At 40.6% G+C, this 15,123-nt stretch overlaps 1 protein-coding gene across 3 annotated transcripts in view; it reads left to right on the forward strand.

Moving 5' to 3' along the window:
• Window positions 1–219: 219 nt before the first annotated feature.
• The window catches only part of Ldd (lipid droplet defective), a 71,825-nt gene continuing 56,921 nt past the window's right edge, over window positions 220–15,123 (forward strand). Inside the window, exons 1-9 of one of the 3 annotated variants that reach the window (XM_076428527.1) lie at window positions 220–1,133; window positions 8,593–8,676; window positions 8,762–8,985; window positions 10,218–10,360; window positions 10,452–10,582; window positions 11,820–12,205; window positions 12,753–13,070; window positions 13,291–13,546; window positions 13,621–13,815. In XM_076428527.1, coding sequence (XP_076284642.1) covers window positions 8,614–8,676; window positions 8,762–8,985; window positions 10,218–10,360; window positions 10,452–10,582; window positions 11,820–12,205; window positions 12,753–13,070; window positions 13,291–13,546; window positions 13,621–13,815 — 1,716 coding nt within the window. In that variant the 5' untranslated portion in view covers window positions 220–1,133; window positions 8,593–8,613. Of the gene's footprint in view, window positions 1,134–1,505; window positions 2,887–8,592; window positions 8,677–8,761; window positions 8,986–10,217; window positions 10,361–10,451; window positions 10,583–11,819; window positions 12,206–12,752; window positions 13,071–13,290; window positions 13,547–13,620; window positions 13,816–15,123 lie in introns of those variants that run through there. The other 2 variants (XM_076428648.1, XM_076428594.1) reach the window with 2 other exon arrangements.

The following is a 15,123-nucleotide window of genomic DNA, read 5'->3' on the forward strand; positions in this document are numbered from 1 at the left end:
CCGGTATACTCTGGCTACGGTAACGGATTTTTTCCTCGTTATTCATTTTGATTCGCTCGCGTCACGTCACACGACCTTGTTAATAGACTTCAAGTTACCATTTTTGCGATCATTATTACTGCAACGTCGCGTGACGTTGATCGTCTACGTATCGAAGCGTTTCTGGTGAAAGACTAGCAAATTTTTAATCTCTATTTCTGTAATCATATTTCTGTAACAGTAAAACCATAAGAAAATTGCGAGGAAGGAAACCCTACAGTTTGCATTTTGGTGTGGAATACAAATGTGTCGGAGCGCAGCGTCTTCGGGATCCCTGGTTGGCTATCCTCACTTTTGTTTTCGTCGGTCGTCGAAGGTCGGCCCATATTTGCAAAACGAGCAATCGAAGGACCAGAAGAGAGCAGTGAGCAAGGCAGAGGAGGAAGGACGAAGGAGGACGTACGCTAACAAAAGGTCGAATTATCGGTCGGTGGGGATCATTTGGGCGGTGAATACAAGCGCGCGGGTGCGTCGCTCGTGTGTACGGGCCTATAAATACATATTCACGAGCGGATGTTGAGGCATTGCCGAGGTCCACGTGGTCGTGCATCACGGTGCTGGCAACAGTCGGTCTCCGAGCGTCGTCCGCAAGTGTGCAGAAAACGCGAACCGGTGTGTTCTCGTCTCGGGACGAGCAGAAGAAATAGAAAAAGAAAGACATGCGAGCGAGAGAGAAATAGAGACACGGAAAGAGAGAGAGATCGGGTTATATCGGACAGCCGTTGAGAAACCAGTGTTGTTGGGTTTCGTTTGGTGTCGGTGTTCTCGAGCGTTCGCCAGGATCCTCGTGGTTTCATAGTGGTGCACCGGCGTGGATCATCGACGTGGATCGTCGACGGGACGCTTCGGCGTGGCCCGCCAACCGCGTGATCTCTACGATCGATGCGATCGACGCCGTGGCAGACGGTTCACGGTTTCGTGGCTCTGCGGTTTCACGAGTTCGCGACCCGTCAGTTCCATGAGACTCCAGTGACACTAGCAGTGACACTAGGCAGCGTCGCTATCCAGTGACAGCCGGCGCGTCGGCTTTCGTTCCCCAATAAGGCGGAAGCTGATCCATCGATCCGATCCATCAAAGTTCACCGGAGAGACACGTAAGTGACCGTGATCGCCGGGACCGCCGACATTTAACGACACGATCGGACGCACGTCGATCGTCCGACGGGCTCGATCGCGTCACGTGGATGTCGTAATGGAAAAGTGTCCTGAACCGACGATACATAGCGTGCCGCGCGCGAGTACGATGATGCTTGATAAGAAACATCATCTGCGGACACGCCACAGACACGTCGTGATCGGGAGCTGATCGGTTCGTGTGACAAATGCTGGATTTAGGCTGAGAGAGTTTAGGGAATAGATCAAATAGAAGATTTAGGCTGGAGTTTTCAGCTCTGTTTGTGTTTTGACGGGTAAATGTTCAGTCAACGAGCGAACTTGGTCTGTGAAGGTGACAGATGCGGGCTAGATCTATTTGCGTTTAGTTTTTAGCGGTTACGATTCGCAGTTTAGAGAATAGATCAAATGGAAACCAGTTTCAGCTGGCGTTTTCAGCTCTGTTTCTATTTTGTTGACTAAGAGTTTATTCATCGAAGTGAATGATCGTTTGTTCATCTTTAAAAGTATTGTGACACCTGGAACGGTCTTGCGTGCGGTGATATAGCTGTTTCAATGTTTATGTGATTCTCTGGTACTACGAACTAACGCGAATTTGCATAGGTCGTTAAATGTTATGTATTGTTTGACGGTAAAGTGGAAGTTCCACGTAGAGCAAATGTCCTGATCGATAATGTGGAAAGTGTATTAGCGTAAACTAGAAGTACTTATTCCTTAGAAGGCTATTTATAACGTGTTTACCGGGTTACCTCGAATTGTGTGAAATTGACATTGAGCAGCCGTATCTGTGCGCATATGAAATATCTTTCCCGCGGTCTAGATGGAAATGATCACGTGTAACACGCGTCGATCTTTCGATCCAGATTTCAATGGCGGTTTAAGCTTCTTCAGTATTCAAATGATCGAATGGTCTGATTCATAGCCACATTAGAGTACGTCAAAAGTGTTTACATGAAAGTTACTCGGACACTTTTTCTTAGAAATGATACTAAAGATAAAATGTCCGTGTGACCACATTAAATGATATCGAAAGTGATTACTAGACTGCGGATTTGATTAATTTATAAGAAAATGAAGTGGAAAGTGAAATCGAAAAGTGTGAAGACATTAAAAGAGTCCAAGAGTATTCTATTATTTTCGACTCGTTGAAATGATTAAAAGAGGAAATACATTTTCGTTTAATTTCCGTTCGTTCCAATCAACATACATAGACAGTTTTCATTTTGCATAAAGATCCACACTGTAACGATCACACGAAAGAAATTTCCGATTTTCTTCAAAACAACAACAATCGGAACGAAAATATACACTTTCGATTGTGTGAATTGACCTAATTAGATCGTAGAAAGTTCATTCGTGGGTGGTTAAAAGCAAGTCTAACCAAACGCCACTGTTAATTGGTCGATAATTGACCGTCACCGACGAATAGCCGCTGTTTAATTGATCCCGACTAGACGCGAATCACCGGGAATGAGAATCGGAAAGGCAACGTTTCGGCCGGCTAGTTTGCGCAACCGCCGCGCCGGAATATTTTGTGGAAGGTGGATGCATTCCGTCTTCGCGTCTTCCTACTTGCAATTCAATCGTGGCTGCCTCTGTGTGCCATCGGATATGCATAAAGCAAGAGTTTTTCGCGGGGAGCGACGCGACGCGACGGTGTGTTCTCGACGTTTAGAAAATTCCGCTCGTTTTCCCGCTCCGGGACGTTTTTTTGGAGAGCCGTAGGAACTAGAGGTGTGTCAGAATCTGAAAATATCGGAAATTTTTAGGATTTGCGGGAAGCATCATTAAATTAAATATTTAACATTTACGATCGATAATTGGGATTATTTTTTCGCCAGGAAAGTTGTACTTTCTTTGAACTTTGATATAAAAAGATTTTGATCACGCGAGAACATGATTTTTCCCTTTCATTTGAAGCTTTTTCACTTTCGTCCTCGCCGCGTTTGTGAATGGGAGATGTTGCGGTTGCAGTTAATGCGGAAGAACGATAAACAGATGCTTCTCCCGCGATGGTTGTAATTACTGGACCCCGTGGATTATTCAATACTTGATGGAATGTCTTTCCGTATTGGTGGGAATCGCCAGTCATTTTCGTTCACGGTGGAGCTGACATAAATTCGCTGTCTAGCTACAGAGTTTGCCAGTTAAGAAATTTCCACTTCTACTTTCTTTCAATGAAGTCTAATCGAGGACAGTTTTATGTCTTTAAACTGACAATAAAATACGAACAGAAGCAAAGGTAGTTTTTACAGATTCATGAAAAAAACGCATGTAATTTGAGTGCTAAAAAATGAGCTGTTAGCTGGTTGCATTTTCAGCCACTTTCTTCTGAATTACAGCGAAGCCTTGATTGCGCGTCACACTTTCATCATCTTTGCGGTTCCCGGCGCCAGCATCGCAACAAATTCGTTTCCATAGGGACCCTTAAGATTCTCAAAGGATTATAAACTATAACTTCCAACTAAAACAGTCTCATTAAATTTTTAATTAACCGAAGGCATCAGCCAGGGGAAGAAAATTTCGCTCAATTTCTTCAAATTCGCCGGTAACTTTCTCGAAATTTGCATGAATTTCCGCAGGCTGGCGATAACGGCTAATAAAGTCTTCCTGGCGTGGCGGAGCCGTTCACAGTGATCAGTCAGGCGGATGATTTATGCAAGTCGCCGCAGCTGATTAACTCATTGTTAGCGAAACTGTACGCGACGTGCCGCGTAATAAAAACATATCGGACTGAATGTTTCGGTTTTTCTTCTGATCACCTTAAAGGACGGGAAGAACTATTAGTTCGGAGGGTCCACTGCCAAAAATTCTCTTCGCACTTTCCATTTCCGCCACTTGCCATTCCTGGACTGATTTTTATGCCAGAGGAGATCGCGAGGAGTCGTTCTTCGTCTCGGATATGTTTCGTCCTCCTCTTGTTTTCTTCCGTTCGTTCACGTGGTCGCGATCGAGACGCGCCCAAGGCTTTCGCAAACCCGTAATGTCAGCGATTACGCGAAATGACAGAGTGGGGATGCTGTTTCCAAATCAATAATTATTCTGCATCTTCGTAATCTTGCACCCGAATAATGACGGGTATGCGAACAAGCTGGTGTGCGTGGCTGCGCTCTCGACCGTCGATTTGGAGGCCGCCACCGCGTCGCCGGAAACGACAGTCTCGAACATGATTTTGTTTCAAATCAAAACCTTCCTCCTGAAATCACAGATTAACCGCGTAACGAATTCTCTAGTGCGCGAACATCTTCTCACTCTAGGTATTTTTTACCAGAAAATCTATTCAACCTTCTGCATTGAGATTGCGCATAATTATTTTGAAGTAACTTGGACAGCTATTCGAGTAATTAATTTGTATTAATCGCAAGTTCTAGAGTCGGTTGATAAGCTGGTGTATTTTTCGAGTCATCAGCGGCTGACAAGACAATACAATTCCACAGCCAATGAAGAGCTGTCACAAGTTCGGCGAACGCAGCGGGCGAAGCAATATTTAATAATCTCGTTTGCACGGTTTTTGCGATGTCATTCGTGTAATACGGGCCCTACCCGTTCAAAAGGATCACGCGCTTCCGCTCCATTAACGTTTATTGCATTCTTCTTTATAATTTCGTTGTATGTCTTGCTCGCTACTGTGAAGTAATTACTGCCTGTTTCCCTCGAATACCCGCTTTTAACAATGTTTAATGCAGCCCTGTCATGACTGTAGGAAGTGTTGCACACCTGCAATCGGTAGTTTTGTACCAAACCAATACTTTAATAATACTTTCTGGGAATGCAAACGTTGCACAATTAACTACAAAATCTAGTTGTCCGTCGGCAGTCTTTGAGTGTTTCGCAGCGACTTCTTTTTAATCTGCGGTTTATTAAATTATTTTTATAGATTCCTAGTAGTGCTAATATTCTTATATTATTTTACTAAACACCCTGTGAGCCTCCCGCCATTTTCATGTGAAAGATTTAAGAAGTATTTAAGTTATAGAATTTTATACAATACATTTTCTCTTTCATCATATAAAACATTGACGAAACCTTTTTAAGGTTCCTGCTGTCAGCTTCTTACGAATATTTATTACTTACAATTGTCCAATATTTTTTTAATATGTTTTATCTTCAGATAATCTTTAATCTAAAAAGTTGGTTTTACTTTCGCTGTTGTGTACTACACTCCTCAAACGAATTAAGGGATCACTTCTGCGAACCCGAAAAATTGGTCCCACTTTACGTGATCATAACTCCATCAATAATTGCTGTATCGATATCGTTAAACAATAGTTTGGAAGCCTGAAACCTCTAGTTTCAGATGCTCTGTTTCAAATTGTTGAAACTCGCGCAATAATCAGCAACCACACATTTTACACAGGAAAGATAGCCCTTCCAAATGATATTAACGCCATTTATAAAAAAAATTTGTTTCTCCCCGTGTGATGTTCCAAAGTTGCACAAAATTTTTGTTAACCGTCAATGTTGTCTTCATCTCGCTATAACTTTGTAAAAAACCAACATATCAACAATTTGAAACAGAGCATCTGAAACTAGAGGTTTCAGGCTTCCAAACCATTGTTTAACGATATCGATACAGCAATTATTGATGGAGTTATGATCACGTAAAGTGGGACCAATTTTTCGGGTTCGCAGAAGTGATCCCTTAATTCGTTTGAGGAGTGTAGCTTTCTACTTGTGCTTTTATAAAAATCGACGTTACGCTGTAGAGCTTGTATTTCGCCGAGTTCGGAAATCTTTGAAGCAGCGAACGAAATTGGAATTGAATTTTTTGAAATATATCGGGCAATGTGTGTGTGTTAAATCTGTCTGTAATTTTTCTCCGATGTTTTTATATGGCACGTGAAGTTTTTAGCTTGTAGCACCGTATGAAGTAATACAAATTTCCGTAAACCCATTTTTGCTTCTACAAAAGTCGATGTTACAAAAAATTAATTGAGCGCGTTAAACATCAAAGTAATCCGAAGCTCGTGTTCCGCTGGTTTCGAAACTTTCGGAGCTGCGAGCGTACACAGATCCACAGTCTGCCGGTTGTTATCACGGCATTCTGCGCGAGAGACCATCGGTTTCGATCTCCTACGAAAGCAATCCTCTCGTTTCATTGTTCCGTTTCCCCGCAATGGAACCCGGCAACAGCACGCGACAGAGTGAAGCGCATTTCCGGTTGCCGGTGTATCGACAGACACGCTTGTTACGCTCTTCAAATATTTGTTCTGCCCTCCGTGGTGCATCAGCGCGCACGGTTTCACTGTTCGATCGTGATGCATGGATCGGGTCTCATTCGTACAGAGCTTCACCGTATAATCTTCTTTGAGCAGTTTTCAAACGGCGGTCAAAAATCGTCAAACGAAAATCAATTCGTCTGACTAGCGCCGGACGTTCTCTCGTAAACCTTTCGAAGAACGTCACGCGATTTCTTCTGCTGCTTAATTCTGAGTTAGTACACATCCGACCATCATTTTTCTCTGTTCATTCTTCTACTAGATGATTGCAAAAATTCGTGTTTGTCTTTAATATAAAACACAAACAATTTTATTAATCAATCATGCAGCCACCGCCATTTGTATTCAAACAAGATCTTGAATGCAATTATGATTTTATCTTTCATTTATGTTCATGGATTATTCCAACCCTCGTACAACTTACGCTACAAATTCAGCATAATTTGTGTGTAAATTGTAAAGCAAAAACGGGTGAAATATTATCGTAGATGTTCTCCCTCGTCTAAGAAATTCGCGAGGGCAACAACATTCTAAACGCTGCACAGTGGGCTGTATGACCGATTTCAGCGGCCACAGCTAGTTTAAATTTCGCTCCATATTGAAACTGCTGTAACTTTGCTAAAATTTATCCAAATTTTATAAAAAAACAACCATTTTAAAGCTTGAGATTTCTACTTTTTGTACTGTATACGGTTTTTGCTGAAACGGATGTTTTGAGTGCAAAATTTGTCCATAAAGAGAAGCGTATTAGATTGTAAAGTTTGTAGCTATTTTTCAATCAAGTATTGCGGATTATAATCAATATTTTGACGTTATCCGTCTATTTTATGTACACTATCGAAAAGTGTAATCATTTACAATTAAAATATCTTTTTAAAATAGTTATTACAAAGAATAATCTCCGTTATTTATAATAGTATGGAAAAATGTTATGAACAAAATTTGCGTGGTTCAGAGGGGAACATGTTGCGGCACAAACTTTTTCTGCGTGGGTGGAGGCATAGAGGAGATTTCAAGGCCACCTCGATTTTTTTAAACAGAATGTCCTTTTTTTATACCATAGATCGATAGAGTATCAAATTCTGAGTATGAAAATGTTGACCTTCCTATATCCTCCATGACCTCCATATGTATTAAATCTAATAGTTAACGAGATATTACCAAAAGAAGAAAGAAAATTATTTCGATAATATCTCGTTAACTATTAGATTTAATACATATGGAGGTCAATACATTTTTACTCAGAATTCGATAGTCTATCGATTAATGATACAATTAGTAATTTTTTCGATTTAAAAAATCAAGGTGACCTTGAAATCTCCTCTATGCCTCCACCCACGCAGAAAATGTTTATGTCAAAGCATGTCCCCCTCTATACCGTGCAAATTTTGTCCATAACATTTTTTCATATTATTACAAATAAAGGCAGTATTCAAAGTGGACATAGTTATTGCCCCACGCCGTATATTATAATATTTAAATTTCATGTGTATACTGTTCTCTTATTTTAGTGTATATTGTGTGTTTATTATTATTATTTAGTATTTATTTAAGTTAATACGAAGATATAGAGCGAATGCGAACATGCAGGACGTGAGAAATGCTGCGATTTTCGCGTGCGCGCGATGGCCATTTTTTCGTAGTTCAACCATAAAACACGGAGTAGCGCGTAGTAGCAGCCTTTTTTCTGAAAACTTCAAAGAACACAATGGCACAGAAATGAACACCCGATCGCACCCGGAGGTATAACAAAGTCATTACCAAAGTCTTAGAATCATAAAGTAAGTGACTGAATCGTTGGTTATCTTTAAATATAATAACTAAAAAAATGTATATAGTACAAAAGTGAATTTCTCTTAAAAGTATACCTTATACGTTAGCTAAAAAAACTTCTATAAAACAAAAATCTGTTAGTGTATGTAAATAAGGTAACAATTACTAATAGGTGAATTCGTTGAAAAATGAAAGCGTGTTAACAGAATTTCAAACTTTCGACAAATTTCAGTGCTTTATGGATACATGAATGCGAAAACGAATGATGGCAGATTGTTCCTCAGATATTCAACTAACTCAAGCCACAAAAATTTTACAATTTATGGAAAGTTTTATAGATTTAATTTTGACCGCTGAAATCGGTCATACAGCCCACTGTGCGCTGTGAAAGGAAATCGTAAGGGTGAAGTCCTGCGTTTGTGGAAAATCATTGGGACTGTTTTCGCAGATTGAATCAACTCCGGTCAAGATGAGGGTCGACCAGATCGGGCTGCTGTTGTGGAAGAACTACATCGTCCGCAAACGTCAGCCGGTAACTATCATCCCCGAAAGCAATGTTTTTCGTCCCGTAGTCCAGGAAGTTTGCTAAAACCACGCCCGCAAATTTGAATGTTTAGGGGATATTGGCTCTAGTGTTCGTATGGCCTGTGATCGTGTTCATGATCCTCTACACGATCCGCGACAACGTGGACCCGGAGTACTATCCGACTTGCCAATTTCCTGCGAGGGCGATGCCGCGGAATGGCCTGCTCCCGTTCGTTCAAAGTTTCATTTGCAGCCTCGGCAACCCGTGCGATCCTCTCTCGGAATACGAAGAAGTCCCGTCTTACAAGAACGCCACGTTAGTATACACCGAAAATATGAATATCTCGCACGCAATCCTATTTTTCCCGGCCGCGATCCCATCTCGATCCCTTCCGCCGCATCCAAACCGGAAATCGTTCACGGTATCGCAACGTTTGCGAATATTTCGAACAACCGGATGCTTTTTGCAGGATAAATGGCTGAAATTTACACCACCGATTCTTTCTTACCTCTACAGGGTGTCCCAAATTCCTGAACTTCCCGGAAATGGGAGGTTTCTGAGACCATCTGAAGCGATATTTTCCTTTGCAAAAATGTTATCCGCGGCTTTGTTTAGGAATTATTAACGAAAAACACGGACCAATCGGAGCGCGACCTAGACGCGAGTTGGCACAGTTGGCGCGTTGGGTCGTCTGTGCCAACTAGCGGCTACGTCGCGCTTTGATTGGTCCGTGTTTTTCGTCAATAATTCCTAAACAAAGCCGCGGATAACAATTTTACAAAGGAAAATGTTGCTTCAAATGATCACAGGAACCTCCCATTTCCGGCTGTTGAAGGAATTTTTGGACACCCTGTATATTAGCAGTGAATTTTGCATTTTATGAACGATTTTCCGGACCAGTAATTAAAAAGAAATCGTACACTGTCGCTCGAAAATCTCTGCATCAAACACATTTCATTCCTTTCTTTAATTGAATGGAGGAATTTTTATTGTGCGCGAAGACTGCGAGAGAATCGGAGTAGTACGATTAACAGTAAAGGAAGAGCTTCGGATCATTGTTACGTCATTTTAACACTGTACCTACCTGAAGCCTATTAATACGATTTTCAATAATTCTACTGTACCAAAAGAAAGCATAGAAATTTTCATTTACATTGCAATCTTAAATGGAACTATTAGAATACGTTATTGAGGGCGAATTGTTAGTTCACAATGAACATTACTGTTACTATTGAAGGTTCCGTTAAAAAGTGTTTAGCCATGTACCATAGATTTTTCAAAATTATGCAATAATCACCTGTCGGTAATGTGTTATCTTCGCAAAACGATTAAGAGAAGAAATACATTAGCTCCATTGACTCTTCTTCTCTTTAACCGAAGCAGAGAATGTTGACATTCCGCGAAGATCATTGCTTTAGCAATCGGTGAATCAGAATTCTTCGAATTCTCGAGCGACAGAGCAGATCATCAATGAAAGAGAAACGCTTGCAGATTGTTGTTGGTTACATATTTTCTTTTCTCCGATGTGTTACCATACTCGCGAACAGTCTGGGCGCACTGATCACAGAAATACAGCCCATGTTGAGCAACGAGACGGTTCTATCCGCCGTGAAAACGCTGCCGCACAGTATTCAACTGCTGAAGTCAATGGCGCAGATACTCACGAAACCGGAAATCAAAGCACTTTTCGGTAAGGATTGCTCTCGACACCTCGCTCACTACCGTGAATTCGAATCTGCCGATTTTACTAGCGACCATTCAACGAATTCATTGCTTTCTAGATCGTGGCATACGATTGGGCGATCTTTTCAACAACCACGAGGAAATCAAAAGAGTTCTCCGCGCCCAGATGCCAGACGCGCGCCGGGGATTGGTGGACGATTTGTTCGACTCGTCCATAAAATTAGTATACGTTAGTATCGTCGCAAGAATGCGATACCTTTCTTAGTTATTATTAGTTTTAATATTAGTCATGTTATTTAACAAAACATGTAGCGAGAAAAGTCTGCTCTATCGCGTGGTATAGTACGATTTTTAGCTGGACCCTAATTTTTTGAGATAAATTGAAAAATATCCTCAAAAATTGGTGCAAAAGTGGCGTCTCTCCGTCTTTAATCATTGTTTAAACATGTTTAAACAATCATAATGTATTAATATTGGATATCATTGTATTCGGGAAAGTCTACAGAATCTTTTGCTGTAAAGAACAATTCAATATCTTTTATAATAACATCGCAATATTTGTTTAAAGTTGATAAATATGTTTTTTTTTCAAAGCCATGTTTTTCAAAAACTGTGCGTATAGGAGAAAAATTAAGGACAGATTCGGAATCAGCGCAAAAAACTCTATAAGAAGGACCCAACAGTATATTGAAATCATAAAAAAAGTTGAAATTTGTTGGACAGTGTTATTATTAGGACATTAATCTGTAATTAATGTAATATCAAAATTCTTTTATTTATTTCAATAACCACAGTCAAATCTCATATTTCTACAAGTGGATATCCGCGTACTCGCTTGCTGACCAGTTCTTGCTACATGTTTTGTTAAATAACATGACTAATATTAAAACTAATAATAACTAAGAATAAAATATACTATCTTACTAATACGACGCAATGAAAATCCCAGAGTTACTTGGAGTCACTCTTTTTATCCTTTTCTAAAGATTACGAAAACCAATAAAACTGAATAGTTTCATTTCAGGTTAATTATTATATTGCATATACGTATTACAAAATTTTTGAAGATGAATTACAATTAGCCAATCCTTAGCCATCATTTTCTAAAAAGATTATTTCTTACAAACATCTTTTGTTCATAACACAACGGAAACAACTTACGCTATGAACTGATGTACTATTTGATCTTCCTAAAATTCGCTTACAGATTCGCTTGTAACTAATTTCCTACTAAATCTTTTAAATTTTTTTTTCAAAAAATGGTTTATTTGGGCATTTTGAAGCAGTGACTTTTTCGATTTTTGTCAGTGGTTCGGCGCACTGTGCTCCGGTGCTATCTTACTTTTACAGTCTTTCTAAGTATATATTTTTTTAAGAGCACCTTTGCCACCCCAGAAATGTAGTATGGCCACGAAAATGTCTCGTCCAGCTGCATTTTTTGATATTTTTTTATTCGCAATTGCCAGCTGGTAGAAGCATTTGGCAGTACAAACGTCGGAGACGTGATTTGCTCGCCGGAAAGCTTGAAGAAGTACCTGATCCTGCCGACGGAGAAGGATTATGTTCAAGTTTCGAAGATCCTCTGCGACATCGACTCGGAAACGATACCCAGCATCCTCGAAAACTTATCCAAGCATCTGGACTTCTCCGGAATGCTGAAGATGGTGGACAGAGTTATGGCCAAGTTTCGGGATTATGATATCTTCGTGGACTTGAGACGGGCAGTGGAAACTATCCTTGATCTAGACACCTCGAAGAAGTTGATTCCCGAGTACCTGAGAATCCGGCAATGGTTGCCGAAGATAATTATGATGTTTAAGAACGTTACGTTCAAGGAGATCGATCTTACCTTGTGAGTAGACTTGCTAAACGAACAGCGTGGATATTAAGGATGTTCTGGAGGTATATAAAAACGCAACAAAATTTTTGAAAATTTGACAACATATAATTCTTACTAAATTAATGCAATTACCAAAGTTTGGGTTCGATTCACTGCACCGTTTAAGAATTATAGCAACTTGAAGTTTGCACATTTTAACACGTCTTCTTATGGAGAATTCATAAAATTCAACTTCAAACCCTATTTAAACCTTGAAAAAAACGCAACTAGAAACTCCAGTTTTTTTTATATGTAGTAAATATTATGTAATTAATTATGTTCAAAATTTATTAGGATTCACTAAACAGTTACAGAGCAAAAAAATTATAAACTGTTACAAAACGTCAAATTTATCGTGTTGTCTCTCACTAGCATGGAAACGCGACAAGTGTAGACCACTGAATATAGCTACAGAGGGTACAGTATTCGCAAAAGTTTAATGCAAAATAAACTCATGAATGTACCTCCAGAACATCCTTAATTTTGTGAAACAGAACAATATTTGTGAATGTTTCCGTAGGGTTAACAAGACGTTGGAGATCCTCGATCCAGTTTTCGAGTCCGAGGAAGACTGGCCCATCGCCCGGCAAGCATTTTTGAGGCTGCAGAATATATTGGCCTTGCTGAAAGAAATGGGGGTGGACCAACATAGCGGCTTCACCGGGAACTTTTTCACCATGATAGAACGTTTCGTGAGCTCGATGCAATTCCTTCCTTCGGTTCCTGCGAAGAGCATCGAGAAACTGGCACGAATTGCGGACGCCGGGTTCGCCATTTTGCAAAGTGGAGCGCAACTGAGCTCGAAGATATTGGACCGGCACAAGGACGATCTTCAACTGTAAGTGTCTTCAAAGTATATGTAGTCTACTTTATTGTTACTACGATGCAGAAACGAGCTTCTTAAAATTCCAGAGACTTTTACTGTGCTACTTTTCTGCAGCGTCTTTCGTAATTATCGTAAATGACTAAAATCCGTTGACCACTAAGCAATATGTAATCAATATATTTAAACTAACCGACAGATAATATAGTACAGCGTTGTTCTACTTTATTTCCAGACCGCCGGAAGTCTGGAAAGGCCTCAAGGAATTCTTTTCGGACAGGATCATAGCAACGTTGAGTTATGCTTTCGCGTTCACGCAGAGCGTAGTCAGAACGGTCCATCACGCGGCCATTATTCACGAAGATTTAGAGAACAGGTTGTACCATGTCTCCCTGGCGAACAAGGATGTTGTACAACAATTACTCACCAATGTGGATCCCAGTGCTTATCGAACTGCCGTGCGCTCGTTCTCCAGATTAGACTTCGTCGAGGTTGATGACTCTTCTCGAACAACCTTTGCTTATTGTTGAGGACCACTTAAACGATTCTGTTGTCTCTGTCTCAGAAATTCGTCGAGGCCGTTACAGACGCCAAGCCCGAGGACTACTTCTGCCGGAAGGATACGCTGAACGAAGTGTTTGATGATTTTGAGGACTCTGGCCAGGGAGCAATCGCCAGCGAAATACTTTGCAGCGATAAGGGGAAGAAGTTTCTCTCCGAGGTGTACGGGACCATGGAGCTCCAGAAATTCGAGGGCACTGTACGTAGTTCATGTTATCAATAGAACGCTCTTAGCTAGTATTTATTTATTTTCAGCCACGCGGCCAAGAACTTGGACTTGGATTACAGATCTCTAACAATAAGTCATTCGTCCCTCCATCCATCCATCCCTATCCCGTGCCGCATCAAATGTCTTATTGTCTATAGTCTATGTTGATCTATCCAACTGCCCCCTCGCTAATCTTGCCCCTCTCTCTCTCCTTTTGATTATTTCTTTCCTTTTTTTCTCTATACTCCTAAGCCAATCTACTGTTTCTCTCTCACTCTTTTCTCCTGCACTATCATTTCTATACTTATGTGTTAATTCTTTCTGCCCCCTCACAGTCTTCTGGCAGGTGTTTTAGTTTCCCCAGGTGTCTCTCACATATCCCGCACATTCTCTCTTCCTCCTTTCTCCAGTATTTATTCCCTTCTTCCATATTTCCACATCTTGCTCTCGCCATTAGGCTCTGACTGTCTCCTTCTCCTTTCTCCTCTAGATACTTTGGTACCCGAGCTTCATATATATATTTATATCTATCACAGAACTTAGATGCCACTATTTTATTATATTGACACTCTACTTCAGGGTCTCGATAATTGCCATAGTTTCTTTTCCCTCCCTTCTTTCTTTTTCCATTTCCTCTTGACTGTATCCCTTGTCATTCAGGTACTCCGTCCTCTCTTTGCTATTTCTTGTTATCTCCCACATATTTTCTCTTTCCCTCAGGCATTCTTTCACCAGAACTCTTCCTTCAGATCCCTCCACTCTTTCCTCGAATCTTAATGCTTTCTCTGCTGCTCCGATTCGTATCTTCTCTCTCATGGTTTCTCCCAGTACCATGTAATCTGGTGTTGTTCTGTCCAGTTTCAAGCACCATTTGATATATTTTGTTTGTACCCTCTCCAGTTCCTCCCTTTCCTTCCACCCAAATATTTCTACCCCACACATCATTTTCCCTCCTACTAGAACGTCAAACAAAATCATTCTTTTCCTAAATTCATCCCTAAACAATCTTTCATCTATGCCCACACTTGTTCTAATACCATATTTGCTAGTTTCGCTCTTTCTTTAACATGCCTCGTTATGTCCCCATTCCTTTGCAATTTTACCCTCAAGTATTTAAATTCTTGCACTTCCTCAATTTCTTCTTCTCCCCACTTCCACTCCCTCTTCTTCTTGCTCCCCCTACCTTTACCAGACACCATCATCTTTGACTTTTGTGCATTTAATACCAGCTTTTTCCTTCCCAGGTATGTCTTCAGCCTTTTTAGCATCATCGTCATATCTTCTTCTTTCTCCGCAATC

Source organism: Lasioglossum baleicum, chromosome 1, assembly GCF_051020765.1.
Source record: "Lasioglossum baleicum chromosome 1, iyLasBale1, whole genome shotgun sequence".
NCBI lineage: Eukaryota > Metazoa > Arthropoda > Insecta > Hymenoptera > Halictidae > Lasioglossum > Lasioglossum baleicum.